The 15,648-nt window shown below is 34.9% G+C and overlaps 3 protein-coding genes across 3 annotated transcripts; 2 read left to right on the top strand and 1 right to left on the bottom strand.

Annotated features, from left to right (window-relative positions):
- Positions 1–385: 385 nt before the first annotated feature.
- LOC100186232 (deubiquitinating protein VCIP135-like) lies at positions 386–7,482 on the top strand. The gene is made up of 11 exons (XM_002126476.4): positions 386–572; positions 1,010–1,132; positions 1,353–1,480; positions 2,034–2,188; positions 2,748–2,923; positions 3,337–3,501; positions 3,832–4,109; positions 4,498–4,684; positions 4,856–5,022; positions 5,446–5,674; positions 5,865–7,482. The coding sequence occupies exons 1-11, from the start codon at positions 498–500 to the stop codon at positions 7,023–7,025; spliced, it is 2,844 nt and encodes a 947-aa protein (XP_002126512.1). The 5' UTR covers positions 386–497; the 3' UTR covers positions 7,026–7,482.
- On the bottom strand, positions 7,471–9,821 carry LOC100185433 (ATP-dependent RNA helicase DHX33). Its single transcript, XM_002131631.5, has one exon. The coding sequence runs from the start codon at positions 9,649–9,651 to the stop codon at positions 7,705–7,707; it is 1,947 nt and encodes a 648-aa protein (XP_002131667.1). The 5' UTR covers positions 9,652–9,821; the 3' UTR covers positions 7,471–7,704.
- A 1,124-nt stretch (positions 9,822–10,945) lies between these two features.
- Positions 10,946–14,776, top strand: LOC100183066 (membrane-associated progesterone receptor component 1). Its single transcript, XM_002131547.5, has 4 exons — positions 10,946–11,111; positions 11,617–11,785; positions 12,490–12,645; positions 13,713–14,776. Exons 1-4 carry the CDS (start codon positions 10,992–10,994, stop codon positions 13,817–13,819), a joined length of 552 nt encoding a protein of 183 aa, XP_002131583.1. The 5' UTR covers positions 10,946–10,991; the 3' UTR covers positions 13,820–14,776.
- The last annotated feature ends 872 nt before the right edge of the window (positions 14,777–15,648 follow it).

Genomic DNA, 15,648 nt, shown 5'->3' with positions numbered 1-15,648 from the left:
GCAAATACGTACATAACAAGAGCGCATGGCTCTAACCAAAGCGTATATACTAGTATATACTAGTATATATGCTTTTAGCTGTAGTATTGATGCAGTCCTTTCTTTAGACAGGTGAACAAATCCCAGTTCTGTAGACTGCAATTTATAGCCAAACTTAAAAGTGGAAACTTCAGTATCAGAACTAAGAACAGAACTACATTTCAGAACACGGGGAATTCCCTGGTGCAGGTTATTTCATAGGTCGACTGTTTCAAAAGAAAGAGAATAGGGAACTAACTGTGGTAAAATTGCGCAACCAAGCAGGCAATGTTTTCATCTGTTGTGCAAGAATAATATAAAAGAAAGCAGAACAGAGTTGATTAAGTACCAACGATTTCGGTAAAGTTTTGAAAATACTGTTTTTAGCTTTTACATTTTTAACAGTACAAAGAAATTTACAGTACAATTTCAATATTAAATTGTATAGAAACTGTATAAAATATATATGATACCTTAAAATGGATGAGGAAATGTTGGATATTGAAGCTGATGGTGACGTATATGAAGGAAAATGTCCAGATTCAAAATGTCAGGTGTGTTTTATGAAGATTTTGAGTACATTTAGTTCTGTAGCCAATGCTAGTTATATATTACCACGATGTGAATGAATGAATGAATGTAACTTACTTTATCCTCGCGTGGCCGGAAAACGACAGTGGTTATCACACGGGTTTAACACCTCGTGCCAGCTTACGAGTTACCATGTATATGTTACTTTGTGGGTAATTATTATTTTTTGGGAGGTATTTTTTTTTTTTTTATGTATGGCTGATGTATGGCTGACCACTGGGTTGGAGCAATTGCCGTTTAGTGCCTTGCCCAAAGACACATACGCCCACAATGGTAGCAGCCTCGGGCCTTGAACCCATTACCTCTGGGCTACAGGCAGACGCGCTAACCACTCGGTGGTTAGCGCATAAGTAACCATTAGTGCAATACATGGTTTTTATTTATTGTGTTTGTTTTTCAGACATTGTTGTACTTTTATCTAAAAACTTCATCGGTGGAATGCACAAGCTGTGGCCAACAACATAAACAGGAAAGCCTTTTAAATAAGAAAAAGGCAGATCAGGCTAAAGCTTTACAGTCAATGGTAGGTTACGATCAATACCGTTCCTGAGAATAATGAACTAGTTTTATGAATGATTAGAGTATCTACAGTTTGTACATCAAAAACTATATTATTTATATAAAATACACATTTTGCAACTCTAATAAACAGTGGATTGTTCACGAAATCATGCATTTAACACTTAATTTAACACATACAGTATAAATAAGTGATTAAATATGAAACGACTATCTTGTTGCAGATCTCACGTATTATTCATGACCAACCAAAGAAAGGAAGTGATTTTGTCAGAGTAAATGGATTGTCCAATTTTATTTGTAAACTTCTCTCCCCGTTCTTAACAACTTATGGAATGAACAAAGCTGGAAAGTATGACTTTTTGGCGTTGATGTTTTTTCAGTGTGTTCATGTTCTGAATTATATATATAAACTTTTTAAATATTGGCCATATCATCCTAAATATGTTTATGTAAAAAGTTATGAACAAATTGTGTACCAACTACCGAGATACGTTAAAAGATATAGTTAATTAACATTCTCTTTCGCTATTTAATGAATGCGACTCGTCCTCGCATAGCTAAAAAATGGCAGTTGTAAACTTGTAATAAGTTATAACACCGGTGTTCTGTTTTATACATCTTGTGTTAGCTTACGAGTTACCATGTATGTCACTTTGTGGGTTGTTTTTGTTGGTGTTGTTTTCATATATATATATATATATATATATATTTATATTTGTATGGCTAACAGTTTAGACAACACATTAGTGACTCTGGGGTTGAAGCAATTGCTGTTAAGTGTCTTGCCCACGAACACATATGCCCACAGTAGATAGCAATATTCATTATTAAACATACTAAATCTTTTTAATAAATTGAATAAATAAATTTTAAAATTAGCTTATTAGTGACATTATCAACAGAGCCACCTTGCTAAGTGAACTATGTAACTCTGAGATCATAGATTGTGGTAAAGTGCTTGGCTCAAGATCGTTTCATATATCACCCACTCATATTGATGTGGAAGGCTATGGGAAGGATAGAACTGGTAGCATCAACTATCTACAAACTTTATTAGGTTTGTTCTAATTTTAACTTATTTAGTACTGGGTTCAACAAGAAGTTTCTGTACGCGGAAACAGTATTTTCTTTCATAAAAAGAACAGAAGGCATCAATGTTCATTAATTAACATTCTTGTACTACTGGGGCCATGGTTAAGTGGTTGAATCTCCAACATTGTAACTAAAATATATTGCTTGATGCCCCCAGTGGCGCAGCCAGGGGGTTAGGGGGTCGCGACCCCCCTCCCCCTTTTAAACCAAAAAAAAATGTTAAAAAAAATATTTTTTTTTAATTTTTTGATTAAACCCCCCCTCCCTTATTTTTTTCTGGCTGCGCTACTGGATTTCCCATACTTCTACCACTGCGGGCAAATGTGTTCTTTAGCAGGACTCTTACAGTAAAAGAGAACATCTGTTGTACACTGATTGTTATTGACAGTTTTGCTACAATAGGATAACTCAATCGTTTAGTTTTCCAATTCACCATATAACAACCTATTTTATGTGTATTGTACAGGTGTTCAAACAACATGTTTCTGAAATATTTGTGTTTTGAATAAATTCTTGCATTACAGATACTTTAAAAACTGCACACAACAACGAGGAAAGGTTGATACCAATCCATGCAGATGGCGACGGACATTGTTTGGTTCACGCTCTTTCTAGAGCTCTAATCGGTCGTGAATTATTCTGGCATGGTCTTCGTATTAACTTGCAAAACCACTTAAAGAGAAAATTGGAACAGTACAAGGTGTGTATACGATGAGGTTGGGGAATAGTGTTGTCGATGGAGTCCAGGACTGAGCGACACCGATCGCATGAAAGAATTTAATGAGATTTTCCCGGTGTTAGGATAATGGACCAAATCTGGTCTAAATCACATATCCTCACCAAAGACTTCACCCACAAAGATTAAATATAAATAAATGTTAAGCTGCGTTTTTATGAATGTGTTGAGAAGTCTGATGTATGAGCATGGTAAAGAGTCTTTCTATTGTAAATAACCACTTGCTTAGTGATTGCTATTTTGGCGTACAGAAAGTATTGCGGCTTTTAAATGCTTACTTGTTAAACAATAAGTTGCTTACAATTTTATACACAAATTATGTGTATTACATTACATTTCGCATTTATAATTATACTTACAATGTTTATTCCATGTAGATAATGTTTAAAGAGTTCCATGATGATACAGAATGGGATGGAATAATAGAAGAAGCTGACCCATATTGTACAGCGGGAGGTGTTGCTGCTGGGTTGGGAAATATTCATATTTTTGCTCTTTCCAACATCTTAAAACGCCCAATCATGTTGCTGGATTCAATGAAGGTATTAGAGGATAAGGCGTAAGCTTATTTCAAGTTTATTGTAAAGCCTATTTAGTATAAAAAAACTAAAGAATGAATAGAGTCACTCCATAGGGAATGTTAGGTGAAGAATACATGTATACAACCCCCTACACAACAACTGTAAACATACTGAAAGTGATTGCAACATTGTTGCGCAATGTACCACGTGGCATTGAATAGTAATAGTGATGATTGTGACGTATAGTTTCAATGCTAACGTAACAAAATAGTACCATGTACAATAACTATCTAGGTATGCGGTAGTGTGAGGGAAAAGTGGGATAAATTGCTAAACATCTGTGGTTTTTAGAATTTACAAAATGCTGGTGATTACACCGGTCTATTTGTGCCAGTGATGGTGGAACCTGAAGATTGTTTAAGTAAATCTCCCATCTGCATTGCATGGAGTGGTAGAGGGCATAACCACTTTGTTGCACTAGTGGCAGTGGAAGGAAAGACATTGCCACACATTCCAAAGCACCTCGTGCCCCGAATATGGGGTGTAAGTCAAGAAGTAGGTCAGAGGTACCTCACCTTTAACTCAGATGGAAGTTTGACAGTTTGTGCTGGGAAGCCACTAAAAATCAGGTATCAAGGCATTAACTTTTAAAGAAATCTTACCAAAAACTGTGTTATCTAATGATAATATTACACAAACTGATTGGTTGTTATAGTTTAGAGGGTTGTTTATATATGCCTAATTTTATTGGTAATAATAATAGCTTTATTTGTCTCTTCGATTACGGTATCAAAAATTTAAAAATATTTGAAACGAAAAGACAGTGTAAAGCGACAAAACAACAGTTGCTAAAACACGCTTACAGTTAAAAACATATTTTTATTAAATTAGAAATAAACGTGGTCGCTACAGCTAGCATACAAGCGAGCCATTTATGTTTAATCATCAAATATAGAACATATTCCCAATAGATACAGGTTATCAGTGTTTTCTTATTATTGATGTTATGCTTTACAGTTATACCCAGAAGTTGGTATCAGCGATGGAAGAACTTTTTACAGACTCTTACAAAATCTCACCAACACTGGTGGCTGAATACTACCAGAAAGTATATCGCCCAAACAACATGATTGGGATTCGACCTGACATTGTTACAAAGCTTGCAAAAAATGCAATCACTGAGAAATCCTTGTTTCATTGTCTGGTAAGTTAGAAACTATGGCTAATTTAGGAAAAATTGAATTAGCAGGCATTTTAACATTAATTTGTTCTTAATGAAATCAAAATATGTGTAATCGCTATTTTAGGAAAAATAGAATTTGCAGGTGTTCTTTACCCTGACATTTATCACTAAATAACATTCTATCCAATACAGATGTGTGAGTCATTACAAGAGAAATCCTCTCCTCCACTTAAAGATTTACGTCCGAGAGGGCGATTATACCAACTATTGGTCGATTGCCATGGTCCTCCTATAGAAGGGAAAGTTTACAGCTTTCCATTAAACAAGTTGAAATGTGTTTACAATCAGAGCTTGGACAGGTATTAAATTTGTTGCTTGTAATATTAAATATATGATTTATTTTACTTTTATCAGTACTTTCATTTGTGCGACAGCCGACAATACAACCTTAAATGTATAATTCTAAGTCTGTAACATTACAATTCAGAGCTTGGACAGGTATTAAAAGTGTTGATCATAATAATGAATATATATATTTTAATTTAAATTTTTTTTAATTTTTCTGTACTTTTATGTATATTATGAATTGTACCACAACACTACTGTAAATGTATAAGTCTAACTCTGTCTAAGTCTATAACATTAACAACTAGAGATTGGTCAGGTAGGCCCCTATTTAATTTGTTGCACATAAATTATGAATATATATATTTTTTTTTTGTCTCTACTTATATAATGTTTGAGTATAAAGCAAACATTAATGATTCTCTTTGGTTTAAAAGGCTTACAGTTCACGAGTACGAATGTTCGAAATGCGGAACTGATCTCCGTCCCATTAATGGTATGGGGGAGATATCGTACAAAGATGGTGATGCGACATCTACTCCTAGTGCACCAACAGCCAAGTGCATGTGTGGAAAGAAACATTATTGGGGTGGTCGGGAATATGATAACTTACCCGAAGAACTTGTCTTGTCTGTGGAATGGGGAGATAAAACAGTTCATGCAAAAGTAAATATCACTTAAATTGATATGCTCGGTATACAGTGTTGCTTTATCATTAGTACTTGCTTTTGATAGGTAATTTGGTTTTATGGAACTCAAATCTAAGTTATAAAAGTAATCCTGAGAATCACTTTAACTTATATGCTTAATATACGGTGTTTTAGTTATCTTTATTATTAACACTTGTTTTTGACAGGTAACTTGGTTTTATGGCGACTCAAATCCAAGCTATAACAGTGATCCTGAGATTGAGGCGCAAAAAATAGTAGATGAGCATTTCGATGGAATGTTTGGTACTGAACATCTTATTCAGAGGATTGCAACACAAATTCGCATTAGGTGTAATGAGCTCGCTTTGGATGTTGGTGGTGACTCATATAATATGCAGATAGACCATCACAAACCTCCATGTAAAACCTTTGTTAAGCGAAAAGAAAATTCTTTGGTAATGTTCAAAAAACGCTCTGTAAAAGATGATAAGAGTAAGACAGCAGAAAAAATACCATCACTCTCGTCCTCTCCTGATTCTGCACCCTCCTCACCGAAATCAAACGGAAAACCGAAAATTAAACTTCACACGTTAGAAGAGAGTATTACAGTGGAAGTTGATGCCGACACAGAATTAAATGAGCTCAAAACGCTTGCATACCAGAAGTTCAACATTCCTGTCGATCAGCAAATTTTGAAACATGGCTACCCACCAAAACCTCTTGAGCCTGCCAATGGACCTCTTGGGCTTACAAATGGAGACAGCATAAAAGTGGAAAGAAAAAGTTCAACAATTACGAAGCAGTCGAAATTTATGAGTAACAAAAACATTGAAAAGATGCTGCCAATGATACTCAAACAACCAGCACAGCATGGCTCTGTAACGCAAAGCTTATCTAGCACATTTCAGCCTTTAGCACAAGGAATTCCACTAAGTGAAGCACTTAAGAATATTCGCACAGAACAAAGCCGGAGCATCTATAAAACAATGTGGGACTTTGCTGTATCACAGCCACATTTGTTTATCCCAGGTGGTGTTTTTTACCGGCAATTTCAGAGCGATATCGGCCTTGAGCATGACAAACACTGTAAACTTCCATTGATTCCTGACAAGTTGTTTCTGTACAACAGAGATGAAGATAGGGTGGAGTTATGTTTGGAACCATACGGACATTTTCCTGTAAACCAGGATGTGGTCGAACATCTAAAACAATATGAGATAAACCAAAGTGCTCCCCAAATTAGAATGGGACCAGGGTTTCATATGTTGGGTGATGCCCCTACCATTCTACCACAGGAAGACCAAGCAAAGAGCATGGAGCAATTGTCTAAACTTGTGCAAGAGATCAAACGAAAAAATAGTTCATAGATCAATGGGTGATTTATGGCAAATTTTCTGTATGTTTTTAAATATAGTTATTCTCACTATACATAATAAATATATCTGTAACTGTATTGTTAAGCTATTTCTTTAGGTTAATTAAACAATAGTCCACATGTGTGATGTAATTGAACTTAAAACAGTGTTTACTACTTGGGTATAAGCTACTTTGAACATACCACCAACTAAATTGCATACAGCTACTATGCATTTCTGTTGCCATCCCTATATTATGGATTGTAGATTGTACTATACCTTTAGACATACTTCTAACTTCTTTCTGACTAGTTCAAATATTTTATGTTAAGTCGAGCATCAATTTGTTGTTTTCAAACAGCTTGGTGTGACTGCAGATATCTAACTAGCATCAAAGATTAAATGTCCTATCTTTTTCTTCCATGTGAGTGCAATTTCAGATCTGTTTTTATAAAATCTGTAAATTAAATATTTTATTTCTTATTGTGTTTGGAGACAGTGTATTGTCAAATGTCAGTTAAGCCAGGCAGAACAAAAAGAGTCTAAAATAAATCATAAAAATGTAAGGCAGTTATGGCAGCAGAAATGAAAACATAAAACGCTAAAAACAAGATCATGCAGTAAAAATTGGTCTAATGGAAGAGGGAACATGATTTCTCTGACTGCATGATTTTTTGGGACAAGCAAGAAATTATCTTCTTCCTTTCAATTTAGATTGAAAGTAATTGGGAGCTGCCTCATACAACCAGTCAGGGTCTACCACACAAAGATCCCTCATGTAACACTTGGAAGTATGGATTAACTCACGATACACAACATATGAAGGTTTAGATTGAAATAAACATGATGAAGGATGAATTAGAACAGTTTCATTTGAGTCAATGGCTCTGTATGTTCCATCAGTCTGCAGTTCAGCTGCGTTGGTGAACAGAGCATGAGCTACACAGCGACGCAACACTTTCATGTCTCTCTGATTGGAAGTTAACGGTACATTTGCTTTTAGGCATAGTCCTCGTATTTGTTTTCTTATTTCGAAAACAACGTTCATGTTACGATGGTTGATGTAGTTTTCAAAGCACCATGATTTACTTCCTTTGCTTTGTTTAAAAGCTCTGTATATGTTGAGGAGCATAACAAAATCTCCCTCATTTGATGTGAACTTTCGCCTTACATCCAGTGCGACATCCTTCTTTGCTTGTGGAGTATACAGCACGCTTTCAACAGACAACATTGAAACTAAGCTCAGCATCTCTTCTACACAGTTTTGTGGAATGGCACAAACAATAGCTTTGCTGAGTTTAGGATCCAGAGGGAAGACAGACATTTTTTGGCCCAGTGCAGTAAGCTCATACAATTTAGACCCAGATTGCACAACTGCTCCTAGAAGAGTCAGCTCACTAAATGCTGAAGAAATAGATTCCTTTGATGGTGGGTCAATAAAGTCAAACGCATGGATATCTTTTATTCCAATAGCAAGTAATTGGAGAATAGTATTGCTAACATTGCACCTCTGAATTTCTGGAACAGTGTTGGGTGAGAAATTGAAGTATTGTGCCTCTGTGTACAATCTGTAAACAATTCCATGTCTTTCTCTTCCAGCTCTTCCTGCACGCTGCCATGCCTGAGCTTGTGAAATTGATTGAACGGATAAGATATCCAAATGAGTACTGGCATTAAAACTTTTCGCTTTTACTTTTCCAGTATCAACAACAAACTTGATACCTCTTATCGTCACAGAAGTTTCTGCAATGTTTGTGGAGAGAACCACCTTTCTGCAATCAGCTGGGGTAGATTTAAAGGCTCTCAGTTGCAAACTATGAGGTAGAGATGCATATAAAGGACAAACAATTAATTTTGGTAAACTGAGTGGCAAAGAAAGTTGAAGATCTTTTATTGTTTGCGCAACTGTTTCAATTTCTTCTTGACCTGTAAGAAAAACAAGGATATCGTCTTGGGCAGGCTCTTCTTGGTGAATCTGAAACACAGTAGTTAATGCAGCGCCAATATAATCGCTCTGGATTTCACGAGTGTAATTTATTTTGATTGGATGCAGTCTACCCTCCACATAAAGAACTGGGGCACTACTGAAATATTTTGCAAAATGATCAACATCCATGGTTGCGGACATGACAATGAGTCTTAATTTTCTATGATTTTCAGCTTTTCTTTGGACCTGAGCATATTTAACTACCCCGAAAAGTACATCTGTTTGTATCGTTCTTTCGTGTGCCTCATCCAGGATAATAATGGAATATTTTTTCAGCAGTCTGTCACCAATGGATTCCCTTAGCAGCATACCATCTGTCATGTACTTAATGCGAGTTTGTGAACTTGTAGAATCTTCAAACCGAACACAGAATCCAACTTCCTGACCCACTGGTGTGCCCATTTCTTGTGCAACACGTTGTGCAATTGTGATTGCAGCCACTCGGCGTGGTTGAGTACATGCTATTAACCCATTTTTATGCAAGCCACAATTGTATAAAAATTGTGGAATCTGGGTTGTCTTTCCGCTGGCAGTTTCACCGATAACGATGCTGGTTTCTGATTTCTTAAACTCCTCTATAAGTCGTTGTCGTACAGCAAATATTGGGAGGTCGGTTTTACTCGTAGTAACAAACCCGTTTCTAGTACCCATACTTATGTTCCACGACCAAACGATCAAAGCAAACGTGGCTTAAACAGTAACCAGCATGAATAAGCCAGCTCACTTTACAAAACTGTCGGCAGACAAGACAAATTGTGAATGCAGTGATGCACGTGTCATTGTTGCTGAGGGAAGTTACTAGACGCACTAATGTTTTATAAATCTTAAAAAAAGATTATTTTGTGAAAAACTACCAAATGTACTCAACAATGTTCAAATTGCATTAAAGTACTATACAAACGATCTTGTTTTATGTTTAGACAGACTCTTGAACACATCAGAGCAACATGAACTAGCGCTTATCCATTTTAAGCACATCGGAAAAAGGGCATTTTTTGCTGAGCTCCCCACGAATGTTTGCTCTACGTGCCGCTTACGTTGTACAACACGTAGCGTGTAGTTTTAAGGACGTGATATGAGTGTTTTTAATGCTCTTTTGGTAGGTACTTTGGGTTTTATAAAGTACAAGTATATTTTATAAGTAAAAATTGACTTTCGCTGGAGTAATGAACTAGTAATTAATATTTATACTACTTTATTGTTTGATCTAATGCCATCGATCAAAATTTTAGTTTAATCCTAACCAATTTATAACATTCAATGCAATAAATATACATAAGCAATATATATGTTATAACATTTTTTAAAGGTTTTATATTACATAATAAAGGAGTTTTGGCCGAAAATAAAAAAAGGCCAACTTTTTTGGATTTAATTGCAACTTATGATTTATTTTGCTGTATAAACGTATATACGCACCAACTTTCTCAATACCATCATAGATCTCTTTTTTTTAATTAAGCTGTGCTCTCTTGTTGTTCCTACTCTTCGTGTACAAATGCATAACATTAAACTAATAATGGCCTTTTTTTAAGTTTTTGCACAGTTTGCACCATTTTAAACTGAATCTGATCATATAAATCTTATTGCCCAGTAAGCGATTTTAATTTATAATTTCTCCTTACGAGCGAATGACTGATCTGTTTCGCACAGTAATTGATGCATCGGCATTAAACTTACAGTTTATGTGAGAACTCATTAAAAGCATTTATAGTCTTATACTTTATTGGTCATAATCAGTATATATATATATACATATGATATTTTTAGTTTCATACACACATTTACGAAAATATTCTTAGGCAATGACAAAGTTGACCAGATAAGTTTACAATTTAATTTGCAGTCCCGAGTTGTACAATTGCGTATTTATATATCATTTATTAATCATTTTATAATGGTATGTGGCCATTTATTATACCTCTGCATTATTGTATTCTGGTATAGGTTCATTATTATATGTGGTAGTTCTAAGTTGTGTATGAAATAAAATGGATGCTGATGAAAGCATAGGTTTACTTGAAAGTATTTTCAAGAATCCAATAAACATTGGATTAATGATGGTGTGTGGATATTTGCTGTACAAGATTTGCAAATCTAACTCTACAGAAGTAAGTAAACCGTGTTTGAGTGATCCATAAAAATACATCAGGATTTGGCAAGATTAGTATATCTATTCGCGAGTTCTGCGTATCTGACCCTAATTTAGTCATCATAAAGTAGAACGGTTCTTGAAAAAAAATGTGAAGAAATACTCAAATAAAGTAAAGAAAAATAAGTATCTGATGCACTGATGGTACGAAATCAACTTGATTTTTATCTGTACTATTTTCATAGCAGATCCATTAGATATGGTTGACTTTACAAATGCCCCCATGTAACCAACCATTCCCAGCTTGCACGTATTACAAGTACTAGTGGCCAGTACGCCTTTCATTAGCATATTCATATTTTGCTTGAGTAGGAGCGTGTGTAATGTTCTCTATTGATAATATGAATATTATAATTTTACCATCTGCAAAATAATTTTGATCCTTCTTCTGATTTGTATGAGCGTGCATATTATTCTCTGTTGTACTTCTACCAATATTATATAAATATTTTTACCACCTGCAGGATAACTTTGGTCCTCCTCCTGAGCCAGAGATGCCAAAGATGAAGAAGAGGGACATGTCAATCGAAGAGTTAAGGGAGTATGATGGGGTGGCACATGATGGGAGAATACTAATCGCTGTGAATGGGAAAGTGTTTGATGTTACGCGAGGAAAGAAATTTTATGGCCCAGGTTAGGTAACATTTCAATGAACATGTAATTTACCAATTTTCCAAGTAAATGGGAGATGCATGTTGTAGTGTTTATGTATTGTGTGTATATAATGCAGCATATGACCAGAACCCAGATATATATGGCAAGGTATATCCGGTAAAGTTTCCTTTAGTCATAAAACACCATTTTTTTGTTAAACCTCGACTGATTGTTGCTTTTCCTTTCTCAGATACATTGACTGTTATTTTTATTGCATTGTCAACTCATTGATGTGCCTATTTAAAACATACTGGATAGTAGATACAGTCAACCCCACTTAATGGGACCACATCGGGACCAAGCCAAACTGGTCCGATTATGCGGGGTGAACAAAGTGTGTCATAATCCGACCCCTGCGTCGCCCTTTCTAAATAGTTCTCGCGTCTGCTGCCGATCGTCAAGAAAGAAACACTCGCTTTTTCTCTTTAAATAGTAGATGAATTTTCTCGGGAAAATGGTCCGTTTAAGCGGGGTATTGGTCCGTTTAACCGGGGAAGATTGTACGTAAAAATGTATTTAGATTCGGGACCAGCGAAAAGCGGTCCGATTAAACGTGGGCCGATTAAGCGGGGTTGACTGTACTATGTTTAAAGGTTTTTTTAGAACATACTTTTAGATTATGTTGTTTAATTATTCAAATATCTGTGTTGTAAACGAAATTCATCTGTTTATTTCTTTATTAGATGGGCCATATGGTGTGTTTGCTGGCAGAGATGCATCAAGAGGACTAGCTCAATTTCGTTTGGACAAGGAAACAATTAAAGATGGTTATGATGATATTTCTGATTTAAATGCAATGGAAATGGAAAGTGTCAGGGAATGGGAGATGCAGTTTTCTGGTATGTAGACAAATTGTCAATAATATGTCAGTTATTCTATGCCGCTATGTGTTTACATGCGTTAGTGTAGGCACAAACTCAATTAGGTTGTATTGCTTTGCTGTTGTCTTGTATGTGTGTTGGATTCAGTGGATATAAAAGGAAAGCAACTGTTTTCCTGGAAAAAACAGAATATCCACATGGATGCAAACTGTTTGTTCCTCTGTCAGTTAAATGCTGATGAACTGCCTTGGTTTAATTATACAACTAATTAAATGGTTAATCTCACTGTAAAGAATACATAATAATAATACATCATAAAATCAATATATATGTTAATATGTTTTATGCGCATTGGTTTTATACAAATTTATCAATGTAGTAAGCCTATGTAGCATATTGTAAGTTTTTTATTTTATTAAGTTTGTTACTTATAAGGAAAATTAAGATTGTTTGCTCAATGGTAGTTGTGTGTCTGAATAGACTTTCTGCTGTGTTACCCTGTTGACCACAGCCCATAATCAAAACAAAAGATATGATTTTGGGTTCACATATGCTGCTATTTACTGTAATACTTCCATTCATATATTGGAAGCACCGTCCCATTTTAAGCACCAATTCATCCAATGCAAAGGGCTTATTACGGTGTGTTATTTAAGTTGGATCTCGGCAATTTATTAAAGATATTTTAAGCCAAAGTATAGTTGCAATGGTGGTAGTTAGTCACATTTTTAATGTAAGTGCCAGTGTAAGAGTGGAGCATCTGTCTTATAGTACTAGTGTGGTCATTTGACACACGTGTGTGTGTATAACGACTCAGAAATCAACTTTAAACAGGAAGTAGAACTGCCTTCTTGCATTCCACCACCATCTTGAAGAAATTTTAGTAGTTTTGTTCTATGTACCACCGAAGGTTTACCTATATGTTCATACAACATTGTAGGTGCCTATAATTTCTTTAAACAAACCAATGGCACTTGTCCTAATAAATGGGTTTCCACACATCATAACAAATGGTTATTTAAATTGTGTAGTAAAAACATTTATTTAACAAAGTTTTCCATTACTAATTACTAATATTTTTTTAGAAAAATATGAATTTATTGGGAAACTTCTAAAGCCAGGAGAAGAGCCGACTGATTATTCTGATTTTAGTGAAGCTGAAACTGACAAAGAGAAAAGCAAAGACGATTAAGATAATAAACTCATTTCATTTACCTTAACCTATAAGCCCCGCCGCTGTTTGGTAAACTGCTTGGAGCTATTGTCATGTTTATTTGTAGTTTACAAAAGCGCTTCTACTGCTTAATATTCTAATGTATTTCAAAGCATAATTACTCCATATTGGATGCCAGGACCTTCTCCACAGGTTAAGACTTCCATCATCAGTGTTTTTGCTGCATACTTACATCAAAAGTAAAGTCCTGCATGATGATGCATCTTTGCTCCATACATTGTTTTAATTGCAAACTGTGATATAAAGATGGTTTAATTATTAATTTAAACAACTCAAAGTCCAACCACACTGCACAGCTGTTGATTGGCCATTACATCTGTGATTTATCTTCTGGCAATACTTAACCTAGAGTTTGTAAAAAGAGAAAGATTACCCAACTCAAAGAAGTGAATTCTTGGGCTATGGATTAGCCAATTTTACAATTATTGTTGTTAATTTTAAACACTTTCTTTAAAACTTACTAAGGTTATTTTATTTTCCATTGGCAACAAAAAAATCTGCAATCGAAAATTTTTCAATTTGTAATACATATGAATTTCATCTTTTTTCAAAGTTTTAAACACCGTTTTACTCAGTTAATTGCTGCCATATTATTGTTTTGAAGCATTCTATTCCAAGGTCGTTAATTGTAACTTTGTTTTTGTCCAATTCTCCTAAACCATGCCAAGTACAGTTACTTACTCCTTTAAGCATTTTATGTGCTTGTAAATATAACGTCATTCTTTTTCCATTAGTAATGCAAACAATCCAATAGAATTGTTTTGTAAATATCTGTTCATTTTTGTGTAATTTTCACACTTCCTGTTCGTACACCTTTGGATGTTAAAATTTGAACTTTTTCTTTATATTAAGCGTTTTATTAAGTGGGTTAAAGTCATGTTATCTCTATTAAAATGTCAAATAATGCTTCTAGACTATTTTCATGGCTTGCAACGAGTTCTTTCAAAGTTTTTAATTTCAAAACTCGGTTTTACAAACAATATTTGTATGGTAACACAATTCTATGACTGAAGTTATAACACAATTCTATGACACTAATAGAATTTTATTAAATAAAAATAAGCATGCAGCAATCAATGCAAATACTTACTAAGGTAAATATACTTGTTAATAATAAAACTTGGTACAGAAGGTTGGGGAAAACGGGACACCTTTAGTACTTAATATAAAAATATCCTAATAGAGTGATCGTGTTTTAAACAATTATTAACGGTCTATGGTTCAATTAACAACGGTCTTATAATTCTTTAAATGTTCTTTGTTTACTACCAAATGGGAGAAGAAAATAGAATGGAAAAGTGCCCCATCTTCTCCCACACCCCTATATCTTGTTTATCAATCATTTTATAATAATGTGTGCTAAATTATTATAGCTCTGCTTTATTGTATTCTGGTTCATTAAAATACTACTGCTGTAGCTGATTGGTACTAAAATGTGTATGAAATGGGGTAAACACGCCATGTCAAAAACTTGATCAACGAATGTTTTTACCTCCCGCACGTTCAACAGTAGTTAGCACACCGATTCAAAGGCCGGGTTTTCAAGCTTGACGCTGCTATCATTGTGTGTTTGTTATGTGTCATTGGCAGACGCTCAACGTCAATTGTTTCAAGCAAGCTCTGCCTTACGGGTTGTCTGAATCAAAGAGATTAAAACCACCCCCTAGAATTATTTAATACTGCTTATATATGGTTTTAATCTCTTTGGTCTGAACTGTCAGCTATACATTAAATGTTAGTGAATAAAAAAAAATACAATCATCCCCGAAGTTACGTATGTGGATACT

Source organism: Ciona intestinalis, chromosome 2, assembly GCF_000224145.3.
Source record: "Ciona intestinalis chromosome 2, KH, whole genome shotgun sequence".
Lineage (NCBI taxonomy): Eukaryota > Metazoa > Chordata > Ascidiacea > Phlebobranchia > Cionidae > Ciona > Ciona intestinalis.
Note: the sequence above shows the minus strand (reverse complement) of the source record. Positions and strands in the feature narration are given on the sequence as shown.

Coding starts and splice junctions, on each gene's coding strand:
- LOC100186232 (XM_002126476.4), top strand. CDS start 498: ATGGATGAGGAAATGTTGGATATTGAAGCTGATGGTGACGTATATGAA. Junction 2,189..2,747: donor CTATCTACAAACTTTATTAG/GTTTGTTCTAAT, acceptor CTTGCATTACAG/ATACTTTAAAAACTGCACAC. Junction 5,023..5,445: donor TACAATCAGAGCTTGGACAG/GTATTAAATTTG, acceptor TTGGTTTAAAAG/GCTTACAGTTCACGAGTACG.
- LOC100185433 (XM_002131631.5), bottom strand. CDS start 9,651: ATGGGTACTAGAAACGGGTTTGTTACTACGAGTAAAACCGACCTCCCA.
- LOC100183066 (XM_002131547.5), top strand. CDS start 10,992: ATGGATGCTGATGAAAGCATAGGTTTACTTGAAAGTATTTTCAAGAAT. Junction 11,112..11,616: donor GCAAATCTAACTCTACAGAA/GTAAGTAAACCG, acceptor TACCACCTGCAG/GATAACTTTGGTCCTCCTCC. Junction 12,646..13,712: donor ATGGGAGATGCAGTTTTCTG/GTATGTAGACAA, acceptor ATATTTTTTTAG/AAAAATATGAATTTATTGGG.